General features: G+C 40.6%; 1 protein-coding gene across 3 annotated transcripts in view; it reads left to right on the forward strand.

Moving 5' to 3' along the window:
* The window catches only part of PLD5 (phospholipase D family member 5), a 230,082-nt gene that overhangs the window by 117,727 nt on the left and 96,548 nt on the right, over positions 1–15,807 (forward strand). For 2 of the 3 annotated variants that reach the window (XM_050950429.1, XM_050950430.1), the window contains one exon: positions 417–531. In XM_050950429.1, coding sequence (XP_050806386.1) covers positions 417–531 — 115 coding nt within the window. Of the gene's footprint in view, positions 1–416; positions 532–13,965; positions 14,013–15,807 lie in introns of those variants that run through there. The other variant, XM_050950431.1, reaches the window with a different exon arrangement.

A 15,807-nucleotide genomic window follows, 5' to 3' on the forward strand; every position in this document is an offset into this window, starting at 1 on the left:
TAATAGCAAACCTGTGGCTTCCCTATAATTTGGAGGAGGCATTTCAACTTGTTTTTAAAAGCCTGCTGTTCTTATTTTGCCTTTCTCTCTGTTTTATTTAAACCAAGGAAATTAAATCCTAAACTGTTTATGCAGTATTAAGAACTGAGGGCCAAATTTGATCAGTTACACCTGTGCAACACCACTGACCACAATCTGGAATAAGTGAGCGGCAAATTTGATCTTCAGAATGGTTTTTCAAGAAAGGGGTTGAGGCTGTCTTTAGGCAGATTTCAGCATAGTTGTGAACTAACTGCTATTTACTCCAGTTACTGTCCAGTATAATTTTGCTTTTATATGTGTCTTTTTTTTATTGCTGTATAATTCAAACAGTTCTTTATTTTATTAACCTTGCTTTCCTTTAACATTTTCCCCAGGGCCAGCGTCTTTTTGAAAAATTGCTAGAACTGGCGTCTCGAAATATTGAGATAAAACTAGTGAGCGATATACTGCCCACCGAATCAAAGGTATTAAACGACTTGAAAACAAAGGGTAAGACCAAGGTCTTTACGTTATTATACCATTGACTGCTACATTAGCATAACTCTTTTCTTTCACTTAAAATGCTGTTACTTCATAGACACAAATGAAATATGTGTAAAACTAAATCTATTTGTTTAATGGTGATACCCTATAATTCTTCAGCTTACCTTGGCTCAGAGTTTTCATTCATCTTCCAAAAACTCTTTTATCACTTTAGATGGAGCAGATATTGGCAGTTTGTAAGTGGTAAAATGGTGGCCATGTGATTACAATTTTAAGTCATCGCAACCATGCTAATGGTAGGCAATGCAACCTGAAAGAATGATTGCACTCTGGGATGAGATATTCTTCTCTTTTGAGGAATAGTGAAACAAATAAAATAACATGTCAATGGTATTGACGTAACTTTTGCCAAATCCTGCCATCAATTTCTATGCAAAACCCCAGTGACTTCAGTGGGGGTTCCCCATGCAATTGATGGCAAGATGCAACCTGTTCTATAATGAGCGACTGCTTTGTTATCTGATTTTTTTTGTTAACTGCAATGTATGTTACAATGATCTCTCACATATACATCATGCATTTCATTGTGAAGTATTCTAAAGCTCTTTAGAAACTGAAAAGTACACTGTCCTGTCTGAAATCTAGTCAATTTCAAAAATGTAAGTTAAATGTAACTTCAGGTACTACACCTGTCTCTGAGACCCTGCTTTCACAATCAATTTTATATTTTAAAAAAGTGTTCTAACCAACCAAGCAGGGGCAACTTGCTGACGGTTCATGAGAAACAATGAAACTGACTAGATGGAAAATGTCAAATGTACAAATAAACTGTAAAAATAGAGAATGTTTTAAATCTCTTTCAGTTTTAGTAATCTTAGGTGTTACTTGAAGCAAAAGTAGAACAGTTATGTAAAAATATCTACTAGAAGTGGTGGGTTTTTTGTTTTTTTTTTAAATTTCAGATATAATTTTAAATTGAAAAGCAAACTCTTTATATGAATCCTATCAGCCACCTCTGAAATGCGGAAATCAGCAATTGTTCAAGGCACTAATTTAGCAAAGCGCTTAAGCATATGCTTAAGCTTAAGCATGTACTTAAGACTATCCCTGTGTCTTAAGAAAAGAAGTGAAGAATATTTTTCCAACTGAAAACTGTTAATTTGTATTTTATGAAGTTTCTTTTAATCTGATGATTAGATATGGAACAAGAGAAATATTAATGAAATTCTTGTTTTGGTAAAAGAGATCACTTTTGAGCCATTCTAAAGTCTGATTACAATATAATAGCAATTGCAAATATGTCATATTACCATGATATTTATTCCATTAAGACTATGAGAAGAATCTCGATGTCAACCAGTGCGAGACTCAAACATTTTCTAAAATATGTTAGCAGCTAGTGAAGCAATGGAGTTTCTCTTCTCTCAGATTGGATTTATTGTATCACAACTAGCATAGCCCAGTAGCTTGAGTGGCAAGAGGGGCTAGCCACTTCAACTCATCCAAAATGCTAGGCATGTATTTGGGAAAGTTAGCCTGTCCTCCTGCTCAGGGTGCAGTCGCTACAAAGTTAGCACACTAACTCAATCAGAGCTATCACAGATATGTCTTTTTGAGCTGGGGATTGCACCCCCAGCTCAAAGAGTAGACATACCCTTTGAGAGAAGGGTTCATTTCTCCATGATTAGAATGTATCAGATTCTTTCAAGCCAGCCAGTTATAGAGATGGAATCTGTACATTTGCATTTAAAATTTTGTCATAATTAGCCAAGAACAGGTATCTCTATGTTGCCCCACCAGAGGATATTTGCAGGAAAGCCCGTAGTAAGTAGGCTGAAAGATCTAGAGTTATATCTAGATCTGTGATTTTTATAATTACCTTTGTTCGAGTTACAAAAACTTTGGATTTGGGGATATGGCCGCTGCTAATGATATTGCTGAATACCCTGTTGCCATACATCCACCAGCAATGTGGAGGAATAGATTCATAGATTCCAAAGCCACAAGGCACCAGTGTGATCATCTACTCGACTTCCTGTGTCACATAGGCTATAGAAGTGCCCCACACTAATGCTTGTTTGATAAAGCATATCTGCTAGAAAAACATCCAATCTTGATTTAAAAATTGCCTGTGATGGAGACTCCTCCATGGCCATTTGGTGTATGATCCTATGACATTTAATTTTGAAGGAATAAAATGGAGTTTGTAGTGAGAACATTCTTCTGATAGTTTATTCTCTTTGAGGCACCAGGTGATATTAGAATTTAACATCAAAACTGGAACTGTATGCTTTAAATGAACAATTAAAAGCTTCAGCAAGGAGAGGAATTTGCGGCAAGGATTTCATCAAACTGTGTTGCAGTCTCATCAGGGCTACAAGCTTTTCCTAAGTCTAAAGATTTTAAAACATTGCTAGCTTCAGTTTCCTTTGTCTCCCTCAGTTTTCTTGGACAGGAATTTTTTAAGTATTCTAATCAGTTTGTGGATATGTTAGTTGACTGTTCTAAATTATAAAGCTTCTCATAGAATCTAAGGAAGTAACTTGTATCTGATCATTTTTGTGTATCAGACTACCATCCTGTGTTTGAAGTGTTGTAACTGAGGAAGGAAGACATATCAAGTTTATTTCTGTTCTTTTCCAAAACATACTAAGGCATTGTTGGATTTCTCATAATGAAATCTTGTTGTTTTTCTTATTCCAGGTTTGGCTTGTTTGTTTCTGCTAAGTTTCAATATCTCTCTGGGAATGTCTTGATTAGAAATCAGTCTGTGGATGTTTTCCAAATGTGCTAATTGGCCATAAAGCTCTTTCACTTGTGTCTGAGCTAAATTTTATCTCCAGGAAGCTAGGGAAATCATTTCCCCCTAATTATCACTTCTGCTGCCTCCCAAAGAAGGTGTAGGTTAATTTCTAGTGTGCCATTAATCAGTTAGGGTGATTTGTATTGCCGTTTTGAAATTAAAGGATCTTGTATGAACAGGTGATTCATGGTCCATACAATTGTATATGTACTTCTTGCTCCTATCAACTAGAAGCTAATTGGTCCATGAGCAGAGAGATTTCTCCAGTGCACTAGTGCTTTTAACAAAAGCACAGTGAATGGAAGAAAAAAAATATGTATATAAAATAAACGAATGTTCTGCTGTCCATTACAGGCACAGGTATGATTATCTCCTAGTCCTGCCTTAGCAATTTGCTTTGAAAGGCATTTCATTTTTTTCTCTGCCATTTACCCTGCCAGGTCTGTCTAAAGAAATTACTAGAATCTCGTCTCATGATACCCTGGCCAGCTGCATCCCTAGAAATTAGTCAATTTGAGTCTTTAAAAAGACCTGTGATTGTTCATTTGGAACATATGTATAAGCATAATTTGGTCTATTGTTGTTTTTCTAGCCAGTATAAGAACTCTGCCTTTTTTCTGCCTAAGGAAGATCACTGCATGGCAGATGATACTTTTTTTTAATGTATAATAACAAATATCCCTTTTGTCTGGAGAGATATAAAGCATTAAATACATCCAACACCCATTGCTTCCTGAGTTTTTCATCTTCCTTGGAGGATGCTTTCGTCTCATGTCAAAAGGCAAGATCAGTTTTTAGGGTTTTTTATATAGGAGAAGGTATGTTTTTCTTTTCACAGGATTGACGTTCTTTTGACATGCAGGGAGAAAATTTTGTAAGACTCTATCAGAATATCAAAAGGGGTAGCTTTGTCCTCCTGTAATGTTTGAGATGCAGCACTGATCAGTTTTTAGTTCTGATGGTTTGGAAACTATGTTTTATAGTTTTACTGTTGCATATTTGATAATTACTGCAATCAGATTTGTTTTTCAAAAAATCTTCCCACAGTAGTGCTGCAAAATTTTAGAACGAATGTGAATTGTTACCAGATGTTAAATGGTTTATTTATGATGGTGTGTATGTAGGTCATACAAAAACTTTTTGTTTTTCAGAGTTGTCCAGACAGCCAGATTATGAGTTTCTAAGAGAACTGTAACAGATGAATGTTTGTCTGTCAATAGCTCATATCTACAACAAGGTAGAAAAAAGTTAAAAGGGAATTATAAGAAAATAGGGCCATGTCTCTTTACAGGCAGGCAGTGAGCTGGGTTCAGGTTGAAATTTCTAGCCAGAGACATGGACAAGGCAAGTGGAGGCATGTTGGCAAATATAGGAGACAACAGATGTACAGAGGAAAATAAGAGGGAGAGCTGTGTGTTCTCTTCCTGTAGTGTGGGCACTCAGTGCTCCCCCAGTCTCCCATATTGTGCTGACTGGTGCCTGGGTAGAGGGCCACTCTGCCTCCAGTCCAAGTAAATACTTGCTGATGTGCTGCCTGGAAGCAGTTGGAGATGCTGCAGCCAGGGCCTCCCAGCTATCTATAATAGTGCTGCTGTCATTGAGGGTTCACTCTGCTCCTTCAGCAGGGACCTATGAGAATCAGAGAGAGGTGCTGAACAGCAGGAAGCTGCCAGGCCTCTTCCTGTTCAATAATAGGGAGAGGTGTGAATTGCTGTGCGGGTGGCTTTGCTGAGCCCTCACCCAACCACTGCAGCTTTATCCCAAAGCCAGCAGGAACCCCAGCGTGGACCTCTACCCATCCAGCCTAGGAGCCTTCCCTCAGATCTACCTGATTCCATGCCAGCTAAGGGAAATTTTGGAAATGAGCTGCCTGGGCCTCTGAAGTAAGCATATGATGTTGGGAAGGGGAGGAAGAAATGGAATCTGGGGACAGAATGTAATTGTTTGGGCAACAGGAAGCAGAGAATACATGAATGGGAGAGCAGAATTGAACTGATTGATAGGGAGACCATATAAAACGATTTCATTTCTTTCCCCCAACCCTTGGCTTCCCAGACTGCAAACTCCTTGGAAGAGGGTCCGTGCCTTCATGCTGTCTGATTGTGATTAGTGCTATGGCAATAGATTTATTAATGTAATTTATATATTAAAAGAATGTTGTTTAGGTTGCAAAGCTAAGCTTTAAAAAGTTCAGAAATGTCACAATTAAGGTTCTTTATACAATCTTCATTCAGCCTCTTTGTGCATGTGCACTATGATACAGCCTTTAATTACAAGATTACAGACTATCTTTCCTGCAGGAGCCCTTCTTCCCTCTAGGCTTGATCCTGCACCACTGAAGTTAATAGGAGTTTTTCAATTGACTTGAGTGACAGAAGAATCAAGCCCTCAGTGCACAGAATGGGCAGCACTCCCTCAATGGGCATTCTTTCTTTGGGAAATGTGCAGTATTTCTTTTTATCTTAATCATTCAGTGTGCGGCCCCAGGCTTTAATTACCACACTTCATCCAAATCTCTCACAGAATACATAATGAATTTCCTCCTGGGTATTTCTATGGTGCTCATCATTATTGATGCTGAGTGCTTCACAAATGTTAATGGATTCATCTTCACAGCATCCCTGTGAGGTGGGAAAGTACTATTATCCACATTGTACAGGTGGGAAACTGAGGCACAGAAACTTAAGGCCAGAGTGACAGTACCAGGCTTGAGACACTGATTTTTCATAGTTCAGCATTCTTATAGCACTTTATATATTCAAAGCACAGCTCCCATTGATTCATTTGCAGCTGAGTGCTCAGCATTTCTGTAAATTAGGCCCTAAACATAGGTGTTAGCCCTTATTAGTTCAACTCCTGATCCAACAAATATCACTGGGAGAGTGGAGAAAAATCCGTTATTGAGGAAGTCCCAATAGAGAGAATGAAAGCCATTTGGACTCGACTCATTTATTGCGATTGTCTAGAGACTTAGAGAACCCAGGTGTGATGTGGCTTGGAGAAATGCAGCGACATGCAGTGAAATAAGCTTCCAGTTGGCTCTGATGCTGATGAAAGTGCCTGGCATCACAGACTCCTCTTTTATTGTCAGATGGATTTTGTCCAGTTGCCAAAGAGAGAGGGAGAAATGAGGATTCTGGGCCAAATTCATTCCACTGGCATAAACCCTGAGAATAAACCCAGCCTCCCGTGGCGGCTCAGCGCTCTGGGGCACCCCGGCCAGCTGGGACAGCTCAGAGCTCTGGGGTACCCCAGCTGCCCATGGTGGCTCCATAGCTTCCATTGCCTCCATGAGAAAATCATAGTCCTATCAATGATTAATCCAAGTTCAACAGTCACCAAAAGTCAAATCAAGGGGCTTTAATTTCAAATGTTTATTCATCAAATGAAAGGTAAATAACTCTAAACATATATCTGGCAAATATTGCCTAAGTTATTACTAGATGACCAATAACTCATCATACTGTTATGTCAAAACCTGACATTATACACAGTCCTGGGTTGAAAACCAGGATTATTAACTTCTATGGAATCAGAATTTCACCCCCTTGTTTCTTGTGCCCATGTGCATATTTCCCCAGCATGAGTTTCACCTCTGCAAGCTTAGGCTACGCCTGGGTCAGGGCCAGAATTTGGCCCACCATTTATATAAATACTTCTTTTCTGTACCCTTTTTGCTTTCTGTCAGTAGCTTATTACAGCTTGTTTTCAAGGTGGTGGTTTTAGCCTTTTCTTGGCTAGTATGTTACATTTTCAGTCTACTAGGCTGAAACATTTCTCTTCTTGTAAACCTCCCACTCCTTTGTGCATAATTCTGTACCAGTCTTTGTCCTTCAGTAGTGTAGGTTTATTATCTGCAAGTAGCAGTTTGTTTTGTCAGTTGTGTGTGAAATCTTAATCCCTTGCAAATTATGATCTTATTTTAGCTAATAGTGACAAATTCTCTTTGAGGGCAGTGGTGGATTTCCTTGCTCAGTTGGTCTGTCTTGGGGTTTTTTTCCCTCTGTTTTATTTGCAGTTTCCCTCCTTTCCTACTGTATCAATTTTCCATGAATTATTTATTGTCTGCATATTCACTTTTATTGTATATATTTATTTTGACTGATGCAGGTATTAAAAGGGGACCCTATCCATCTGATAGGCAACACTGACCTGAATTACAAGAACAAAATAAATAAATAGCAGCTGAATTTTCACAACAACCAGCACAGCTAGTATGCTATGTATCATATGGCACTATTGAGACTTTGAAATAAAATAAAGTCCCTGAGCTAAGAAACTTGCAGTATAAAGGTTGGATCCTGCCTCCCCTGTTCACTTGAATAACCCCATAGTGTTCAGGGAAACTAAACACTTCAATCAGATTGCATTCTGTGTTGAACAGACACTACAAGGACACCAGGGGAAGATTCATCCCATTGTGGGGAAGAAGAAGGAAGAGAGGAGAGAGGGTTAGATCAGTAGGGAGAGAGGTGTGCGCTTTTTGTTCGTTTGTGCACTTAGAGTTACAGATACTTCAAGATGCCATAAGGGCTGTGGATTTCAAAAAAAACTTGTTACCCCAGGAATGACAATAGAGAGCGCTCTGTCTTACAGGTCAAATGAAATTTGGTTAGTACCTTTTTCTACTGCTCTTAGCACACTTCTGGGGTGCTGCACAGGTTACAGATATCATGCCTGTAGGTGGAGTTTGACTTCTGTATTTGTGGGGGGCAGAGGGCTTAATATGTACAGCTCTGACTTTTGAATTTACTGAATATTCGTGGTACATAAGTTACAATGTATTTGAAATCATAAACACTGTTTACATTTATTATTTAATCACCTTTCATTTTTTGTTTTGTTTTAATTTTTTGACATGTTTACCAGCTGCCACTAAACAGAATTGAGCACTTTCATGTGACTATGAATCATGTCTCACTAGTGTGAAAGATACATAAACATTGGCTTAATATAGAAATAGATAAGTCTCTACACATTCACTTGATACGCTGACAAACAGACCTTTCCAGTGCTGTAGGAAGAGTGTGAGCAGCAGGGCCAGATAGCCAATAGCCCAAGTGTGTTGTGGGCTTGTGAAGGATCCCAAATGTTTAGGCTATTATTGGAATGTTTAAATGAATAAAACCAACGAGGACTCTGGTGGCACCTTAAAAACTAACACATTTATTTGAGCATAAGCTTTCGTGGGCTAAAAAAAAACAAACCACAGAACCTTATGCCCAAATAAATTTGTTAATCTTTAAGGTACCAATGAACTCTACATTGTTTTTGTGGATACAGACTAACGCGGCTATCCCTCTGATATTTAAATGAATATTGTTATGATAAGATATTATATGTAATAATAAGGGTAGGGTTTTCAATACCACTGAACATTAGAGCTGGGGGGAAACAATTTTCCCATCCCAAATCAGGCCAAAAAGCTGAAATCTCAAGAACAACAAAAATTGTAAACCTGGAAAAAAAAATCCAGTCTGGGGCAATTGAATTGCTTCATTTTGATTATGTCAAAAATCTTTGTTTAGTTTTCAACCTTTTTTTCTTCTTTTTTTTACAGTGTTAGCTATAAATTAACTTTCATTTAGAAACAAAAAATCATTTTGAACCGAAAATATCTTCATTTTGAAAATATCAGAACAGGATATTTCAACAATTTTTTGAATTTTTTTTCTAAACAGAAAGCTCATTGAAACTGACCCTTTCCTGCAAAAAGTTTTGATTTTGGTGAACTGGTATTTTCCAACAAATATTTATTCAAAAAAACCTTGACCAGCTCTACCCTCCTCAGCATTGGCCTAGCTTTGCTAATTTTCAAGTCAACGAGCAAAAGTATTCAGCATTGGCTTAACTCTGTTCTCGTTGATGTTTAGCACTGAGTATTTGAAAACCCTGCCCTAAATGTCTGCTCACATTCTATGCTCTTAGTAAAGATGGAATGACCGGACTTCTCCAGGATGTTCATAGTTCTTAGCACTGCCTTTCATTGATGTTGTGAACTGCTGAACTATGTAATTAATTGACAATACTGCAGGAATGCAAGTGTTTGTGCCTTTCCTTCTGCATGTTCATTTTCCTATCATTCCATAGCCTGGAGTTGAGCACAAGAGAATTGTGTGACTTCGTTTTATTCTTGAATTGCAGTTTCATTAGTAACAGAATAGATTACAACACTTGTGCTGTAGTGTTGACTACTTCAATAATATCATGTCTAGGGGCCTGTTTACACCACAGAAACTGCCATCTTAGACATCATTGTTTCAATGCTAACTAAGTTCAACAGCAGACAAGGAGTTCTGTGTTTGACACCTGATGTCTGTTGAAGTCAGTGGCAAAGCTCCCATTGACTTCATTGATTTTAGTGGTGCAGGATTAGGGCACTGATTTTTTCTCTTGAGTTGCAGCTTAAGTCTGTCCACTTTTGCCTTAGCTTCTAGTTCCTGCAATCACAGATATGTCATTCTTTGTTCATGTTCAAACTGCTGCTTGTTTGCTGCCTTCTGCATTCATAGAATCATAGAATATTAGGGTTGGAAGAGACCTCGGGAGGTCATCTAGTCCCAACCCTCTGCTCAAAGCATGACCAACACCAACTAAATCATCCCAGGCAGGGCTTTGTCAAGCCTGACCTTAAAAACCTGTAAGGATGGAGATTCCACCACCTCCCTAGGTAACCCATTCCAGTGCTTCACCACTCTCCTAGTTAAATGGTGTTTCCTAATATCTAACCTAGACCTCCCCCACTGCAACTTGAGATCATTGCTTCTTGTTCTGTCCTCTGCCACCACTGAGAACAGCCTAGCTCCATCCTCTTTGGAACCCCCCTTCAACTAGTTGAAGGTTGCTATCAAATCCCCTCTCACTCTTCTCTTCTGCAGACTAAATAACCCCAGTTCCCTCTGCCTCCCCTTGTAAGTCATGTGCCCCAGGCCCCTAATCATTGCCCTCCTCTGAACCCTCTCCAATTTGTCCACATCCCATCTGTAGTGGGGGGAACCAAAATTGGACACAACACTCCAGGTGTGGCCTCACCAGTGCCAAATAGAGGGGAATACTCACTTCCCTCAATCTGCTGTAGATCAATTGCCTTCTGATCACTGGCCATTGATCTTTAATCTTTAAAACTCTCAATATCATATTTTGAATAGCGTGGGGTTCTGTTCCAAAGCTTAATTGACTTGGTTCTGTGGATCCTAGCCAGACTACACCATTGTAAGTGTGCCTTTTTCAGTAGAGGTCAGTTTCTGGAATATAAACAATACCCACAAAGTGTGGTAAAGCATGCAAGTTTTTTTAAAAAGTAAAAAAAACCTGAATATGCTTTCCCTATGAAACAGATGATGCAAGCAATACCTACAAACTAAAAAGTTCTGTAAAAGTAGAAGCGTCGTGGCAGGTTTGTTCAGTTTTGTTTTTCTTAGGAATCCACAAAGAATGTGAAACTCAAACATGAATGGGAAAATACCATGAATGCTGAGAATGAGAATCAAAATCCACAATGTGAATGTGACAATGACAGTTTTATTGAGAATGAGGAAAAGCTAAACCTACTCATTTCTCATGGCACCTTGATCTCTGACATGGCCATTGAAGTACTTCACAAAGTAATCATTGATATTTCTACTTGAAATACACCGCTGCTAGGACAAATTTCCTATTACTCACATGAGAAGTCTGTTTGCAGTGTTGTTGTAGCTGTGTTGGCCCCAGGATATTAATGAGACAAGGTGGGTAAAATAATATCTTTTATTGGACTAACTTCTGTTGGTGAATGAGACATGCTTGCACAGAGCTTTTCTGTGGGTCTGGGAAAGGTACCTGGGAAAAAGATATTTCTCAGATCCAAAGAAGACAAGCTCCGGGTAGCTCAAAAGCTTGTTTTTCATGAACAGAAGTTGATCCCACATAAGAGATTACCTCACCTACCTTATCTTAGTGTAAAGATTGTCATTGGTGCAAACCTAGGGGGCTTTTCTCATGAGGCAAAGGACAGGCTTGTGGCTGATGCCCTCAACTGGGATCAGTAAAGCTGGGTTCGATTCCCAGCTCTACCACAGACTTCTTGGGCAACCTTGGGTGTGTCGCTTGGTCTCCCTCATTTCCACATCTCAAGGTGGGTGTAATGCTATGTACTTCATCTATCGTGTTTGTTTAGATTGTTAGTTCTTTAGAGCAAGGACTTCAACTTGGTGTGGTTTTGTACAGGGCCCCACAGCATGGGGCTCCAATCTCAGTGAGCTGCTAAATGCTACTCTAATACAAATATAAATAATAATGGGACACAGAATAAAGTCTGAGGTGCTTCTCACATATATACCATGAGAGACCAACAAAAGCAGGAGTGTATTGAATTAGGGATGTTCAACTCTCACTCAAATGATCGCTTTTTTTGTGATCCATGATTGTTCTTTGAATACTAGATAAAAATATCATGCTACATGGAGTGGTGTGCTGTAGGAGATAGGAAGCACTTAACAGAAAATTCAGTGTTTGATCAGTGCCTTTTATATTCAACTCTTGCTGGAGTGTCACTTTTGATAGGATTCTTTTTTTTTCTCTTGCCAAACTCCAGCTATGCTTCAGCTGGTTGTGTGCATGCTTCATTTATACATCTGTCTTTCTTTCGTTGCATGTTGGTTCTTCCCAAACTTTACAGGCAATTTACTGCAAGAAGAAATTTGTATTTACTGCAAGAAGAAACATAATGTTCCCAGAGGTGATAAACTGTTAATGAAAAAAATGGTATACTGCATGTTCGTAAATTTAGATGCAACCATACACAGAATTCAAGAGGAGAAACCCAGCAAAACAACACCTGCACCCAGGGCCAGGATGGCCCATTATTAATAACTCCTTTCCCTAATCAGATAAGCAGTAATTGTGGGAGGGGGCGGTCCTCCTCATGTGGCCACAATGGTTATTGTACTTTCCTGATGGTGACATGCCTGGGAAAGTTTCACTTAACTTTGGACACCCTGTCCTCTCCCCCTGCTCTTCCCCCACAGGAGTTTGCCTGGCTGTGCTCCAAGTGGTGCTTGGGGGAGCAGGAGTGCCCAACTATGGAAGGGAGACCCGGCTCCCCTCCCCTCCCACTGCACACTGGGAGGACTCGGCTGCAGTGGGCAGATCGTGGGCGCGTTGCTGCTGAGGGAGGAGCGACTGGCTCCAGAGCACTGCAATAAAAGCTCCCACAGCTGCCTCCTTCCTTCCTTTTTCTGTGCAAATTGTGTCCCTCCCCTTGCTGGTGAACTGACTACAGCGGCTGCAGCCCCAGTGCTGAAAGGTGCTCTGCAGCCAGCATAAACCTCCTGCTGCCTGCACTGGGACTGGTATACAGGCAATATCCATACAAGTCCCCCACTCCATCTCTACCTGTAGGTTCTTAGTAGGGGGTCATGGCCACCTTCCCTTTCTTTATGTTCAGATGGGAGAACGAGTGCCAAAACTTCTTTCTGTTGTAAAAATAGAGTCTTGGCATAGAAAAAGTTGAGAACATCTGCTATAGGGGGTGTTTCAGTTCTTTTTTTTAACCAAAGGCTAAGAGGTAGCCTTTGTGTGATGCAAAGCCTGAGGCTACAGACCCTCCCATTTGAGGGAAATAGAAATTACAAGATAATCCTAGGGTTTTTTTTGGGACAGGGGGGTTAAAGTAACCCTCCGACTCCTGTGCTTGTGATGAGAGCCTGGAAAACTGATGTAAACTTACTGCAAAAAGTAAAAGGAACAAGCAGTGGGGCTCCACTTGTTCAGGAAGAAATTGGAATGAAGGTCCTAAAGACATTTTTTCTCTCTCTCTCTCACGTGCGTGCGCTTATTAGAGTGAGTTAAATTTAGGGGTGTCCTGTGCCTAGTGGTATGATAAAGAACAGGAGTCGATTACATTAAGAGTGGAAGGAGGGCAGATGTTGGGTAAGGGGGATCCGTGTCACAGGCCTGCCAAAATATTGAAAGGTCAGCTTTCCTCTTAGTTATCGCTCTTGAGGGCAGATAAGTAAACCTTTTTCTTCCTGGCAATTGCTCCTGTGTGCCATTCAATATAAAAGAGGAGTAAAAAGGATCTATGGAATGCATGGCATAACATTTCCATTTCCCTAGTATGTTACTTTGATTTATAATAGCATGATCAACCATTTTCAGTCATTTCAAATGAAGGGGGGGTTTGCCTATAAGGAGATAAGAGGTATCCCCAGCTTGAAGGCTTGGAGGCGGGAGGGGGGAGGGGATTATGTTTGATTTGTCAGGAACTGTATTTCCATTTTGTCATTGGCCTGGCTCTCTTGCTTAGTTTGTGCCTCTTTAATCTCATTATTATGTCCATCTTTGCATGTGCTGCATGGGTATAATGCATCCTCAGCTCAGTAAGGGAAGCTTTGAGCTGTGCACAGTACCATTAAATGTTAACATTCAGAAATATGGATGCTCCATGGGAATATGAGTGTTCTTGACAGATGTGGCTCTACTGGTATGGGGCTGAGGCAGATTTAATTCCAGGGCTTTCCTTGTCAGTCCCTCCTGACCCAGGATCAGATGGCAGGGTCTGAAGGGGAGTAGGGGGGTGCAATGTTGTGAAGACTCCCACCCGTTTGAAAGTCAGCAGCAGCAGCAGAAACAGGCTCATTTTCTCATTCACTTTGCAGGGAAGAGTGAAACAGGATCCTGTGCTGAGGTGGCCAACAGAACAGGGGTAAGTCATCCTGCAAAGAGGAAATAATGTGGGCATGAAATAAAGAGCTATTTCACAGGGTTACAGAAAACAAGTTGTAAAAGAATACAAGAAGAAAAATAAATCCCTCCAGTGTCTCGATGGAGCTTCCTTATTTTGAATGATGACTTTTTAAAAACACAGCTCTAGCCACACTTTAAAACTGGGGGTTTTCAAAAGAGTGGCTAATGGATGTCACACTGCTAACTTTTGACAGTCAGTTTGAGAATACACCATTTGGCATTTTGATTTACTGTGACATAGGATTGGTCCTACTTTATTATTTCATAGTCCTCAGATACTCACAATAACATAGATGTACGCTTTGAATTTATTTTTTATTAGTTTCTGGTGGAAGTTATTATTTTCATGTATATTTTCTTTACTGGTGTCTCTCAAAGTAGGATTTTCAATTGGTGGCAAGTGATCAAAGACTTAGTTCCAAACTGAAAGACTTCTTAATGTCCTGCATCCACCAGAACACCAGCATGACCGTGGTGAGGGAATACCTTGCTGTTGGAGGTGCACGGCAAAATTTTCAGAAGTGTCTTAGGAACCTAAGTAACATTGACTTTCAATGGGACTTAAGTGTGGTCTCTGCAACGTTTTGCTGATATAGCTGTGTTGATTAGGAGTGTGAAAAAATTACATCCCCAACTGAGGTAGCTATGCCAGCAAAAGCCTTAGTGTAGACTCAGACTAGCCAAAAAGTCCTTTTGCCATTGCTTATTTTAGTCTAGCCTTGTTCTCAGATAAACCCTTTTGGCTGAAATTTTCCAATAAATTTCATTCTGAGGCAGTCGCGGCATGAGAGATCTCAGACCAAACCATTAAAGTTCGGAAAAGTTATAATCAACTGAAAACAAGGTTTTGTAATAGGAAGTGGTGGGCAGCATTAATAAAATATGGTGCTACCAGCCTCGCCTATAAGTATTTTCAGGCTGATTTCCCTTTATTTTTTTCATCCTGCAGTTTCCCATACTCTTGCCCATACACTCACAGTGCCCCTGATCATTCTCACCCATGCGTACCATCTAAGTCTTCAGCTAAGCCTCCACCTCACTCGGTTATGTAGTTTAGAGGTTCCCAAGTCCTATGTAATCTTCCCTTTTCTCCTGCCTACGCTGATACCCCAGGCCCTCTGTCTCCTCTTTCACTTTCAACTGACAAGCTTTCTTTCCTGTGCAAATAGTGTGGTGAATGCTGCTGACATCAAGTGAAAGTGCTTTCTCGTGCAGCTGCTAAGGTATCCAGTTGGAGAGTCAGTGCTTCCAGAGATTATGGGTCCCTCAGGTGTGGCTCTATGTTTTTTACTGCCCCAAGCATGCCAGTCAGCGAGCCTTTGGTGGCATTTCTGCGGGAGGTCCGCCGGTCATGTGGACTTGCCGCCCAAGGCAAGCGCTTGCTGCGCTAGTCCCTGGAGCCGCCAGTGGGTCCATCCTTAGCCCCACATGGTGCCTTGTGAGCACCTTAGGCCTTAGCATCCTCAGAAATTCCATGCCCTTTGGTGTCCAAACATAAAGGACCCAGATAATGCCCTCTACTCTGTCCCATGGGACAGCTATGAATGCTCTCGACTAGGGAGCATCCTCCTCCCAAATGCCTGACTCCTCCCTTGCAAGGTGGCTACTAGGGTTCCATACCACGCAGTGTGGGAGAAGTAGGAGTGGTGCTGAAGGTCCAATGCTGACAGTTCCCTGCCTGACCGAGGTCTCAGTGGGGAGGAAACTGGATGGGTCCTTCTTCACCAACCGCCTAGTGCAACTGCCGATGCTCT

Source organism: Gopherus flavomarginatus, chromosome 4, assembly GCF_025201925.1.
Source record: "Gopherus flavomarginatus isolate rGopFla2 chromosome 4, rGopFla2.mat.asm, whole genome shotgun sequence".
Classification (NCBI taxonomy): Eukaryota; Metazoa; Chordata; order Testudines; family Testudinidae; genus Gopherus; species Gopherus flavomarginatus.